This window comes from Agelaius phoeniceus, chromosome 11, assembly GCF_051311805.1.
Source record: "Agelaius phoeniceus isolate bAgePho1 chromosome 11, bAgePho1.hap1, whole genome shotgun sequence".
In the NCBI taxonomy this organism is placed as follows: domain Eukaryota; kingdom Metazoa; phylum Chordata; class Aves; order Passeriformes; family Icteridae; genus Agelaius; species Agelaius phoeniceus.
The window spans coordinates 951,186-964,253 of NC_135275.1; the positions used below are offsets into that span (position 1 = coordinate 951,186).

The following is a 13,068-nucleotide window of genomic DNA, read 5'->3' on the forward strand; positions in this document are numbered from 1 at the left end:
ATCCATATACATCTTGGTTTAATAGGTAGAGGTAATAACATGGTTTTAAAAGGGAATCAATTAATTCTGTGATTTATGTTGGACATCAAAAATACAAAGAACAACTTCTTGCGTTGCCACTTGTCACCTGTAGCTGAATATATACATGGATGTGGGGACACTGATTCTGCTTCCCGGAGTTTTCTTCTGCAGTGGGTAGTTGGTTTTTCTCCTTGAAAGGCCGTGCTCATAGGTTGCTGTTCCAAATCTGTTCCCAGCAAAAATGCTAACATTTGACAGAGATTTAACTAGATTTATAGGTTGCACCTGTTCTATCACATATTCCCAGGGGTTTCTAACAACATCCTGGGAAATTCAGGAGGAGTGCAGAGATGTTGTATTCTCCTGCTTCCCTGCTTGGTTTCAGGGTTGATCTTTAATTTTTTTATGCAGAGGGGAATATGTTGGAGAGTGTTTGGGTGATGGAAAAGAAAGAGGTTTGTGGGAAACAGGAATATGGACTATTCTAAGGTATTTTTCACTCACTTTCAGTACTAGCTATCTGAAGAAAAACGTGATTATCTGTCCTTATTCATTTAGTACTTTGAGAGTTGAGGCAAAAACATAAAAGGAATAATTCCAGAAAACGGTTATTTTTGAAATTTAAACTTAGCTGTTTCTTGAATATTCACTTTAGAGTCCAGAGGATATAAAGGTAAGATTTGAAAAAGTTGGTAAAGAAAAAGGGATACTTTTTCCCTGTGTACGGCTGAGCTCGTGCAAACTACTGTATTAGTTTTGAAGTGCAATGGTATTTAGAAGTATAGTATCCCTAAATCCTTAACTCATTTTTGCATTAAGCAACTTAAAAGTTTTAGTAAGTTCCTGGGTTGAGTTACCTTTAAAATGCAGAGAAAATATGCTTGATTAAGAGATGTAATGTAATTCTTTTTCACATTAAATTGTTTTTCTTTATGCTTTTAGGGTATAAAGCCAGCAAGCTTTGAGAAAGTTACCGATCCTGAAATTAAGGAGATAATTGGGGAGTGCATCTGCAAAAACAAAGAAGAAAGGTTTGTTTCAAGGGATTGAGTTTTGTATTAAATAACATGTATGTAGGGATTTCAGAACTGTCTGTGGGTCTGCCCTGTGCAGAAGAAAATGCAGCATGGAAGTGCAGATCTAAATTATTTCCTGCTTTCCTGGCATTCAGTGTCAGGATAAGCAGTGCTGTTGTATCTCTCAGCCACTCAGCATCACTGTGGAGCGCTGAGCTAGGGTATTCTTGCAATTTCTGGTTCAGCAGTCCAAAAAATGTCAATGGGAAGGTTCTGTAGGGGTCAGGGAGGGTGATAAAAGCTGGTGTGGTGGATTCATCATGAGCTATGGTAGCAGATTTCAGTGCCCTCTGGACATGGAGACATGTTGTGCCTAGTTTCCAGCTTTGGTTTTAAAAATTAATGTTTTACTGGTCTCTGCCAGTTTGTCTCGTACTGAGTATTTCCTGACTTTCACAAATACAGTTTTTAGAGACTGCAGCTCACAGCCTAGAGAGAATCTCTTCTCTGGTACTCTTTAAGCTCAGATACTTAAGAAAAGTTGAACAAAGCTATAATCTGCATTTCTCTAAGTGCTTGTGGTGTATGAATATTGCTTAAGCTTTGAGAAATAGGAAATGTCAATTTTTTCTTTTTCAATTTCACTTTCTTTTCAAAATCCCACATCTTTTCAGAAAGAACAAAAATTCATTATGGGTGAACACCAAACAGTGTAAATATTTCCACTTTTAACAGCAGTTTCTTTTTACAAACCTTTCTAAAATTGTTGACTTGCAGTGTTTGATTCTTCTTTATATCCTTTGCAGATATGAAATTAAAGATTTATTAAGCCATGCGTTTTTTGCTGAAGATACTGGGGTAAGAGTGGAACTTGCAGAAGAAGACCATGGTAGGAAATCCTCTATTGCCTTAAGACTCTGGGTAGAAGATCCTAAGAAACTGAAAGGAAAACCCAAAGATAATGGAGCCATTGAGTTTACTTTTGATCTGGAGAAGGAAACTCCTGATGATGTTGCACAAGAAATGGTAAACTACACTTCTGATAAAAATGTGTATATATAGAAAGTAGTGCCTAAATCCCAGGGGCCAACAGGAACAAGCTGGGTAAACTAACTTCACTTGAACCACTCCAGGTGTCCAGTTTAGGCACTTTGCATTGATTTTGGAATGACTACTGCAAGAAAGGGGTGAACGGGGAGCAGCTAACTGAAACATATTGTTTGAAAGCAGATGCCTGAAATCACAGTTTACATAGCTTAGGAACTATAGAGGTCTGGTCTACTTTTAGATTTTTGCACGCTCTTCTCCAGTTTCTATAGGCTGTTGAACGTCTTTGAATTTATTTGGAATCTATTTAGTTCCAGACAGCAGCCAGAAATACATTAGAAGAGTTCAGAAGTTCAGTCACAAAGTATTCTGCATTGAATTCTCCAAAACACTTTCCCCCATCTTTCCTGTTGGTGTTCCTTAGAAGGAATGTAGATGAGAAAGGTCTGTGGTCAGCCGCTCCACCCCCAAACTTTGATAGGAAACTGGATTCACTGAGTTAGGAGTAAGCTTTGGATTTTTTAACTGATAAGTTTCACTTTGGGAATTTCTGTATAGTTGTGTGCTTTGGATTTTTTAACTGATAAGTTTCACTTTGGGAATTTCTGTATAGTTGTGTGGTTTTGTTCGGGAATCTGTGTTCCATTTTCACTACATTGTCCTTGAACTCCTATTTTGATGATATCTTTGCTGCAATTGTTTTGGTGTTCTAATGTCACAGAGGCTCAGGGTCAGTAAGCATTGAGCCAAGGATCTGAACGTTCCTGTGCTTGCAGAAACGTTCCTGTGCTTGCAGAAACGTTCGTATTAGACTCTAAATCCCTAGAGATCCCATTTAATGATGTCATCACCACTCGTGTTCTTCTCATGAGGCACTCATTTTGGTAATGCTGCCTTGCTCGGCTGGAACTCATCACCATTTACTCCGAGTTTAGTAGGAGGAATTCAGGCTCCTTTGTCTTCTTGTCGTTAGTTTGCAGTAGGTCCAATGTTTTTCCAGCAATATATTATTACAGAACTCATTTAGTTTAAAAATTGCTCTGGTATCATTACTTACTGTTATATTTTACATTTAAATATCGATGGAAATATTTGGAGTTTCAGAGTTCTCTAAGTTGCTTGGTCCATAGTTGTGATGTTTTATTTTGAAGAGGAAATAATTCTCGTGAAAAGTATATTTAAAAGGATCATGCCCAAACTACGTGACACTGTACCTATTCCAAAATAATTTAAAAATCTGTTTTCTACATTAATGCGTACCTAAGAGACTGCCCATTAAATGCTTTCAAACCTGAGGCTGTTGCAGGGGCAGAAAAAGGGGACATTTATGCTAAATGTCTTTTTCTAGTCCTTACGAATTGTGGAACACCAAAGCCATGTGCTTTCATCTGTTTGTTGCTTTGTGTGCTGTGGAAGAGAGGAATGCAGGAGACCTTCTGAGTACAGGGAATTATTTATCATTACTGATGGGATTTTGGTAGTCAGGCAATCCCACCTGCCCAAACGATATGGGCAAAGGGGAGTGGAAACATTCTAGTGGGTTTGGAAAGTGAAGTTAGCTCTTGAAGCTGTGTTTTAAGATGCTTTGCACCCATTAATTTTAGCAGTGAAAATCTAAGCTGTGAAAGTGTCTTATGTTTGGGCAAGAGCAAAGCAGGAAAGCCTCAAGATTTCCCCCACGGATGTAAGTGCTTTCAAATATGCGTGTTAAGAATGTAGGGAGAGCAGACAGATCTCTGGTACGGCATTATTAAATGAAAATTCATACCCTGCACTGCAGGAGATTATGCAAACAAATAACACAAAGATGAATTTCCATTTTATCTGTTCAGCAGTTGAGTTCTGAGAAGCCTCGTCCCCTTTTCCATCAAATAGGAAGAGTCTGCTTTTTCTTTGTAAAAGTCAATCAATACTGACTGACTTCACTATTTAAGAGAAGTTAATTTGAAACATAATTCTGTTAACATCTTGTCCTTGATGATTTGCTGTGCTATTAAGCAGAGCAATTTGGATAACTCTGTGTGTTGGACGAGTTAAGACAACAAATTCAGATTTAGGGGCAGTTTGATTCACTCCAGGTGCGTTTTTTAGAAATTCTTTTTCCTGTTTTGTCTATTCTTTTAGTGTTAAAAAGGAAAAAAATTAGGGAAACCCATCTGCCATTAAACTTGCTCTCCTCAATGGATGTTCAGTGGTGGATAATTAGAGCCAGTATATAGTCAGGTCTTAGACATTACATCCTGGGTTTTTTTAATGCATTGGGAATAGAAATTCTACTGAGAAAGAACCCCACTCCATCAAGCTCTTGAGTTTCTGTTCTTGAGAGAAATAAATTAATATAAATTCTTGTTGTTTCAAATGGATGTTTTCTTTGTTGGGAAGAGGTTCCAGTATCGTGTGTGTGCTTGTGTGTGTGCCAGCCACGTGCTCGGGACCTTGCTAAGTGTGTGTTCCTCTGCAGATTGACTCGGGCTTTTTCCACGAGAACGATCTCAAGATCGTGGCCAAGTCCATCCGTGACCGAGTGGCACTGATCCTCTGGAGGAGGGAGCGCATCTGGCCCAGGATGCAGTCGGAGGAGCGCCGTGACTCGGAGTGCCTGGACAAGCTGAAGGCACCGCAGGCACAGCAGGTCCAGGTCACCTACCTGTCCCACACGGGCCACCACATCCTGTCAGAGCCTGAGGAGCCGGAGGCGGACCAGCACCCCTTCCAGCAGAACCTGCCCACCAGCGTCACCTCTGTCGCCTGTAAGTCCTGTGTTGGCTTCGTGGGCACACAGGGATGAATGTCTGAGGGGGAAACCCATTGTGACCTGAGCTCAGGTGAACTGATGTGGGTGGTTTTGCACAGTAGCTCAAAATCCACAAACATCTGGGACAGATGCATGACAATTTCAAAAGCAATGAAGTTTCAAGGAAACAGTATAATATAGATATCTTTATATAACTCTGTATATATTTTGCTACTAAACAATTATCACAGAATTTCTGTTTTACTGTTCTGGACTTGTATGTAAGCACATTTAAGTAAAAGATGCATTACATTTAGCAAGACAGCTGCTGCTTCAATTCAGGTATTTTATAAAGGGCTACGTTGAGGTCTGCTTTGAATACTGAAATATCCATGTGTACCTGTACAGGAGAAATCCCTTTACATGATATGAGAAATAGCTACATTTGATTAACATTCACAATATTGCCACATTCACAAAGGTTTTCATCGGAAGCTAAAATGAGGTTATTTCTTTTTTTTTGGATCATATACTTATTTCATGCTAGTTCATTTGAGGAACACTGCAATTATGTCTCTTTGTTTCTAGTGCTGCAGTGAAGTGACTTGTGCTTCCCATGGCTATGCTGGACATGAGTTGGCAAAATGTTATACTAAATACAACCTCCACAATTTATTTCCTACCCCTCCTCAACTTTTAACCAGAACTTGGTATTATTTGGCAATTTGCTATCAGATTATTTGAACATTTTTCTTAGCATAGGACCACTAAATTAGGGTAGCACCCATTCATATAATTTGAGATTAAATGTAAAAGTGGAAATTAATAACTTTATGTGTGCAATGTACATTCTATAAAAACCTGAGACTGACTCACAGCTTTTACTTTAGCACTCTACCATTAGACACCCCTATTCTTTTTCTTTTTTCCTTTGAGGTCCTGAATAATTGTTTGTAATAAAACAGAATGTTAATGCAGCAGAAATCCCATCATGAGAATAGGGCTATGTTGGCTCTTCAGAAATGAATTGAATAAATAGAGAGGGGAGTTTAATTTTGGAAAAGAAAAACAGTTGGGGGAATAGCTTGGGAGTACTGAAGAAAAATGTCATCTCTGGTGCTATTAAAAAATAATTTGTTATTTAAAAGCCAAATAAGTAAAACTTTATTTAGAATATGGAAAAAAGAGACAGAGGAAGGTGTTGGGAAAAGAAATAGTATTTAAGCTTAAGCTGTAATTTAAGATGGTTATTGAAACTGTGTTGCAGTTTTCTTTCAGTTTTGAATTTTAAATCCCTATTAAAGCTATTTGTCCTTGGGATACATCTAGCTGCAATCTGGTTGTCTCACTTCCTTTGTCAAGTGAAGAAAGCAGTAATTTAGGCTCAGAGTTGGGCATTTGTATTTTACACATTTTAAAAGTTGTGAAAAGACTTTTTAAAGTCAGTAATACGGATATTTCCAGTTCCCAAAGGACCCAGTGCTTACCCAGTGCCCGTAGCTGTGCACTGCCATAGGTTAACTGGGCAAATGCTCCAAAGAACTCCCACAGATCTGAGTGTGCCAAACCCATTGGAACCTGCACAGGGGTTTGTGTCTGACCTTAATTGCACTACACTCAAGCAGAGCATGACTTGCTGAACTAAAATCATACAGCATAAAGAATTTTGTCATTTTCAGGGCTGCTGATAAAAGCAGTGTTAAAGTCAGTGCATTCCTGGAAGATGGAACTCTAAAAGACCCCACGATCTGCTCTGAACATGACAATCGGGGTTTCCTCTCCTTTTATCCTACAAAATCTATAAGCATCTGCAATTATGAATGTCAACCTTATGCCCTTTAAAGGATATAGTAAAGTGCCCGAAATATCAGTGTGTACAAAAATCCATGGGGATGGGTTTTGGCTTAAGAGAAGCAGTGTGTGCCTTTTGTAGAGAATAACATTGGTGTTGTATAATTTATTTATATAAAGAAAGGGCTAGAGTAGTAAAAATGCTAATTACATAAACCATGGTGACCTTGCTCTAAGATCATCACTTGAACACGGGGAGCTGTTGAACTTTATTAAAAATGACTGTTCTTCCAGCTGACAGCACGTTTGACAGTGGCCAGGGCTCCACAGTTTATTCGGACTCGCAGAGCAGCCAGCAAAGCGTCATCTACTCATCCCTGCCAGACGCTGTCCCTCCTGCCATCCAGAGGGTGTACAGCCCCCCACTGAGCGAGGGCCAGCCTGTGCCCCACAGCCTCCCCCAGCTTGGCCACTACCAGCAGCCCTCAGCAGTAAGTCCAAAGCTTTTTCAAATAGTTCTGTATCTTGGGTCATATTTCATATTATCATTTATGCTCTTGTTCCCAGAGGGTATGGGTTCCAGGGCTGTCTGTATGTACTCCTCACTCACCTCTGCACACAGTGACCTGCTCAGTCCCTTATCAGTCTGTTGGCATTAGTGGCTTTGCAGCAAAGCACAGGAAGGACATGGACCTGTTGGAGTGTGTCCAGAGGAGGTGACAAAGGTGCTCTGAGGGCTGTAGCCCCTCTGCTCTGGAGCCAGGCTGGGAGAGCTGAGGGTGCTCACCTGGAGAGGAGAAGGCTCCAGGGAGAGCTCAGAGCCCCCTGCAGGGACTAAAGGGGCTCCAGGAGAGCTGGAGCGGGACTGAGGATAAGGGATAAAGGGACAGGACTCAGGGAATGGCTTCCCACTGCCAGAGGGCAGGAGTGAATGGGAGATTGGGAGGGACTTGTTCCCTGTCAGGGTGGGGAGGCCCTGGAAGAGGTTTCCCAGAGAAGCTGTGGTTGCTCCATCCGTGGAAGTGTCTGTCCCTCATGCTGCTGTCTCTCTGCAGCCCGTCCTGCCTGCAGTGCCAGCCACACCCGCCGTGGTGCCCCAGCACTACCAGGAGCCAGCAATGCCGTTCCCCGTGGTCCCCAGCACCGTGGCCTCGCTCCCGCTGGGGCAGCCGCCGCCACCCGTGCTGGCCAGCCAGCAGGTGAGAGCTGGGCTCTGCCATGGAGCCGTGTCCATCTCAGCCCTTCCCTGTGGCTGCTCTGCCTCACACAGGGTGCCTAGAGAAGCTGTGGCTGCCCCTGGATCCCTGGAAGTGTCCAAGGCCAGATTGGACAGGGCTTGGAGCACCCAGGGACAGCGGAAGGTATCCCAAGTTTCTCTGCGAAACTTCCCAGAGCACCTATGTTCCTCAGAGACAGCAGTGTCCAGTGAATGCCCATGCTAAGGAGGGTAGGGCAGGACAGCAGAGGAACAGAAATTAGGGTGAGAAATTCACTTACCTCCAGAATTAATTGTTTTGATCTTGTATCAATATGCATTGGTGGATCAGACATGTGGAATCAATGTTGTATCTCCTAACTTCTATTTCTTTTTCCAATTTGGGTGTCTGTGCATTTACACTGCTAAAGTTATAATGAGGCAAAGTTACCTAATCTGCCTGGATATTTTCCCTTCCCGGTGCCTTATTCAATTCACAAGCATTTCTTGAGACACAAGCTGGATTTGAGAGGGAGGTTTTAAGAAGCAGCTCCATTCCCTGAGCACAGTTTTCCTGCTCTAATGTGATGTCTCCTGGAGTGGGAGGTGGCTGAGCCACAAGTGCCAGTACCCTCTGTCCCCTTGGTGTGAACCATGGGCAGCTGTCTGAGCTGCAGATTAACCCAGCTGGGGCACAAGACCAAGCTAGCTCTGGGAGCTGGCAGCTTTATGAGCTCCAGCCCAGCGCCATGGGCATGCGGCTCTCCCACCCCAGAGCTGGGGCTTGGTCCTGCAGGAGTTCCTCCATGGAGTGAGTGGGGTCCCCCCCATCCCAGGTGGGCCCCTCCATCCTTCAGACAGTGTTCAGGTGCCTCCACCTTGGCCCTCAGTTTGCTCTGTCCCATCACCAGAGCCAGGCCAGCCCCTGCACTGCTGTTCCTGTGTGTTTGGGATTGTAACTGGGGAGATCTTTCCCAACATGAGATGGCAGAGGTTCTGTGTGCTGCAGAGCCTGATGAGGCCACCAGCCCTGTGGTCCCAAGTAAGTCACCCTGAGCCAGCCTATGCCTCAGGGTCATCCTTTTGAACCAGAAGGGCTTTTTAAGTATTTCCAGAACTAATTAGAGGGACTGAAGAAGAAGATACCAATAGCACATAAAATGTGGGGGGTTGTTACTGATGATTTCCAGCTTTAATGCAACTTTTTCTCTGTTCTGCTGTCTAAAGCCTGGCAGGCCAGGGGAGCACTGCTTTCTCTGGAAAAGTAAAGCTGCTTTTTTGGCTACCACATTGTCACTACAGTACATCAGAAATATCTGGAACCTAGCTTTTACTGCAATTATTGTAGTTGATTGTGTCTCAGGTAATAAGTGTTATATTTTCCATGCCTGCTCCATTATGTAGCAACTTCTGCTTGCCAGTATGAGCTGAATATCAACTGTATCTTGTAAGTTAGTGGTTGGGGATTTCACGAGACCAACTGGAGCAATCTCTGGGATTCAAAGAGTCTGAGTCATTACAAGTAGCCTCTCCAAGACAGTTACCACTTATCATTTTAGGTAATATATCTTGCATTTAAATGTATTTTAGGCGTGGGCTCCTGTGCAGTGTTTGAATTAAGAGTGCTCGTCTCTCCTGGGAGCTGTCCCTGCTGGAGCATGACCAGGGCAGGGAATGGAGCTGGGAAGGGGACTCCATGTCTGGAGAAAAGGGGGCTCAGGGAGGACCTTCTGGCTCTGCACAACTCCCTAACAGGAGGGGGCAGCCAGGGAAGGGTCGGGCTCTGCTCGCGGGGAACAGGGACAGGATGAGAGAAAATGACCTCAAGCTATGGTGGGGAAGGTTTTAGGTCGGATATCAGTGAAATTTTCTTCACTGAAATAGTAGTTAAGCATTGGAATAGGCTACCCAGGAGAGTGGGGGAGTCAGCATCCCACAAAATGCTCAAAAAATGTATTGATGCAGTATATGGGGACATGTTTTAATGGTGGACCTTTCAGTGCTGGGTTAGGGGTTGGACTCAGTGATCTTAGAGGTGTTTTCCAATCTTAATGAGCCTGTGATTCTGTACTCCAAGCACCAGGTCTGTCCTGACAGTGAGCTGGGGAGAAATGGGGAGCGTGGCCAGCCATCTGGTTTTTTTGCAGTACACAAGCAGTAATCTTTTCCTTCTTGTCCCTGCAGCAACAGCCCATCTCGCAGGCAGCCTCCCTGCAGCAGGTGCTCAGCAGCCAGCCCGTGTGCCCGCTGCCGCCAGCCTCCCACCTGCTGCCGCCGTTCCCGGCGCAGGGCTCGCAGGTGCCTGCCAGCAACACCCCCCTGAAGCCCCTGCAGATCTCCACCGTGCCGCAGCTCCCACCAGTGGCCCCTTCCCAGGTAAGGAAGGGCTGTGAGCATGGCCATTTGAGGAGAAATTTCCAGCTAATAATTAACATGATTTGCAGGTTTTGTGTGGCTATTTTGACTGCATGCCAGTTTAATTAGGCGATAAGAATATTATTGCTCTTTCCTAATTCCTTTATATTTCTTTGTTATTTGTTTGGTGAATCAGAAATCTTCTTTGTGCCCAACTCTACGCCATCCAGTTAAACGCAGCTCCAAAATGGCAATAATTTTTTTGGGGTTGTTTTGTTTTGGTCTTTTGCACTGTCTCCTCTGGCACAATTTCTTCCCCATCCCAGGCTTGAGGGCATGAGCAGTTGCCTGTTTTTATTGCTATTTTCTGACCTCCTGACTTCACCACTTCCCCCAACACCTGCCAGCCATGTCGGTGTTGTTCTGCTCTGGGTCTGTTCTCTGGAGCAGGGACAAACCCTTCCCTTGGCCTAGGAAGGTGGATGGTGCTGTGTTTAGTAGTGACAGCGCCATAATGTGAAGCAGCTTGTGCCAAAGGGCAGGAGCAAGCTGCTGCCATGATGCCAGTCTGCTCCATCACTGGGAGGTTTTGATTGTAAAAACCCTTTCTCTGGGCTCTTCCGTGCTGCCTGAGTTGCAGCTTGTTTGAAAACAAGGGTTTAAATTGCCCCACTTAATTTTGCATGAAAGAGTTTTGCGTTAAGTCTGGCCCAATTCCTTTTAATTTCTGTTCAAATGAAAGCAGCATTTAATTAGGATGTTGCTTGAAGGCTTCAAGCTGGTGTTAGAAGTAGTTCTAAGCTTCTAGGATATAAAAGCATCCCCCTCAAATGTATTTTTTTTGCTTTTACTAATGATTTAAGCGTAAATCAGTTTTTATTACTGCTTGCGAAGCTCAGGGAATGAATGGAAGTGATTAACAAACAGATATAATTATCCTCCTGGCACAGGTGGTTTTTAGGGACTTGTGTGGCAAATGAAACTTCTCTATAGCATCAGTGAAAGCACTGATGCAGTTTATGTAATATTATATTTTTTTCAGATTCCTCAGTTTCCTGTCATTCCTGCAATTACTCCTCTGGCAGGGCTTGACAGCCTTCCTCCAAACCTGTCTGACATCCCTGCTGCAAACGTGCCCCCCATTCCTGCTCCCTCCCAATACTTTGCTCCAGCCGTGATCCTGCCCAGCCTGCCCATGAACCCCACGCTGCCCATGGCGCCCAACTCCCCTGCCCTGCCCATGCAGGCCGTCAACCTGCCTCATACCACCGTGGCTTCTCTGGTCCTGCCCTGCCAGCCCATGGTGCCAAACATGCCGGCGGCCACCATCCCGCTGCTGGCTGTGGCGCCGCCAGGGGTGCCACCGCTGCCGCCGCACGCCGCGCTGCCGCCGCAGCCCGTGTTCCAGCCCGCCTTCCAGCCGCTGCTGCCCGGCGACACGCCCTCGCCCCACCACGCACAGAGCTCCCAGCCCGTGACCCAGGCACAGCCACCTCCTCCAGCCCTGCAGCCGAGTGTCATCCACCCTCCTGAGCCGGCTCACCAGGTAAATCCACCGGGCGCGGGGCCGTGCGCTGCAGGGTGCTCCAGGGCACTGCCTGTCCTGGGGTTCTGTTCCTTGCCAACATTAATCCTTGTTCTTGAGAGGCTTTGTTGACTTCTTGCTCTCAGTTCTGGAGGTGGTGGCTGAAGCTGTGAGCTGTGGGGTAGCAGGTGATATCCTCAGCCAGGGACAGGGGTTATCAAGGATAGAGGGCATAATACAACTGGCTTTGGACAGTAAATGAGCAGAGCACTTTCTGAATTTCCTCTTCCTTCTTGCTCTCAGATCTTGGGAAGTGTGAGCTGTGTTCTCCCAGGTCAGGAGGGTGTACCAAGCCTTGCCAGTGCCTGTAGCTGGTCCATGTAGGATGCAGGGGCTGCTGGGTACACACAGCAAATACGGGGGAGCTGGCAGGAGCAGTGGAGTTGTTTTGGTGTAGAATATATTTAAAACAGCAAAGGGAAGTGGCTCTCGGGTAAGGACTCTGGAAAGCTCTGTGGAAGAGCACTGTCAGGCCTGCAGGGCAGGGATGGATTCTAGCTGCAGACCCTTTCCCCCTTGAAAAAAACAAAGCATAAACGAGCTCAAGCAGTATTTACACGGAAACTGCCTCAGGACTGACAGAGTCTGTAAATACTTCTCTCGCCGCATCTGTGATATGTCAGCATGAAACACAGTCTGACCAGAGCAGGAGAGGACACTCAACCTGTTAATAAGGCATTTGGAAAATCTGTATTCTGCCACATCCCTTCACCATAACACCCTAAATAAAATTTGTAACATCCCATCCCAACCTGTCATGGCATCTTCAGAGCAGTACATAGTTTTTAAATTTCTCTTTTTCAGCCATATATTTCGTACAGGATTACTGTTGTTGAGAATGTCAGCAGCATGGAGTTTGGGAGTGTTACTCAGTGTTCCCTGTGGCTTTAGAGGGAATGGAATCAAGCACACTGGACACACTGAGCATGGCAAATACCAGAACTGGAGAGCTGATGTTCCCAAACCATCCTGACAAAGTCATTAGCTATCAAATATGTGTAGAAGAATTGCATAGGGAAGAATTTGGGTTAAAAAATTGCTATTACAATGTGCAGAGGAATATTTTAAAAAACATTGTTTTGATTTGAAGACTTCTATTGGAGAGGTATTTCTGTATATAATGCCATGCTGTTTTCACAATTGATGTTTAGCACCTCTGAGTTTTGTTTTGGCTGGGTACATCTGTATGGGCATTCACTTAAGAGCTGCACTTGATGATCCTTGTGGGTGCCTTGCAAGCCAGAATATTCTGTGATTCTGTGATTTTACATTGAAATATTTTGTGAATTATTCTAGTTATATAAGATTTAAAATTGAACCACCC

The 13,068-nt window shown here is 44.4% G+C and overlaps 1 protein-coding gene across 14 annotated transcripts in view; it reads left to right on the plus strand.

The window, feature by feature from the left end:
* Positions 1–13,068, plus strand: part of WNK2 (WNK lysine deficient protein kinase 2) — a 95,901-nt gene that overhangs the window by 46,220 nt on the left and 36,613 nt on the right. For 13 of the 14 annotated variants that reach the window (XM_077184738.1, XM_077184743.1, XM_077184732.1 and 10 more), the window contains exons 5-11: positions 964–1,052; positions 1,844–2,063; positions 4,546–4,834; positions 6,904–7,100; positions 7,665–7,808; positions 9,989–10,180; positions 11,202–11,705. In XM_077184738.1, coding sequence (XP_077040853.1) covers positions 964–1,052; positions 1,844–2,063; positions 4,546–4,834; positions 6,904–7,100; positions 7,665–7,808; positions 9,989–10,180; positions 11,202–11,705 — 1,635 coding nt within the window. The remainder of the gene's footprint in view (positions 1–963; positions 1,053–1,843; positions 2,064–4,545; positions 4,835–6,903; positions 7,101–7,664; positions 7,809–9,988; positions 10,181–11,201; positions 11,706–13,068) is intronic. The other variant, XM_077184737.1, reaches the window with a different exon arrangement.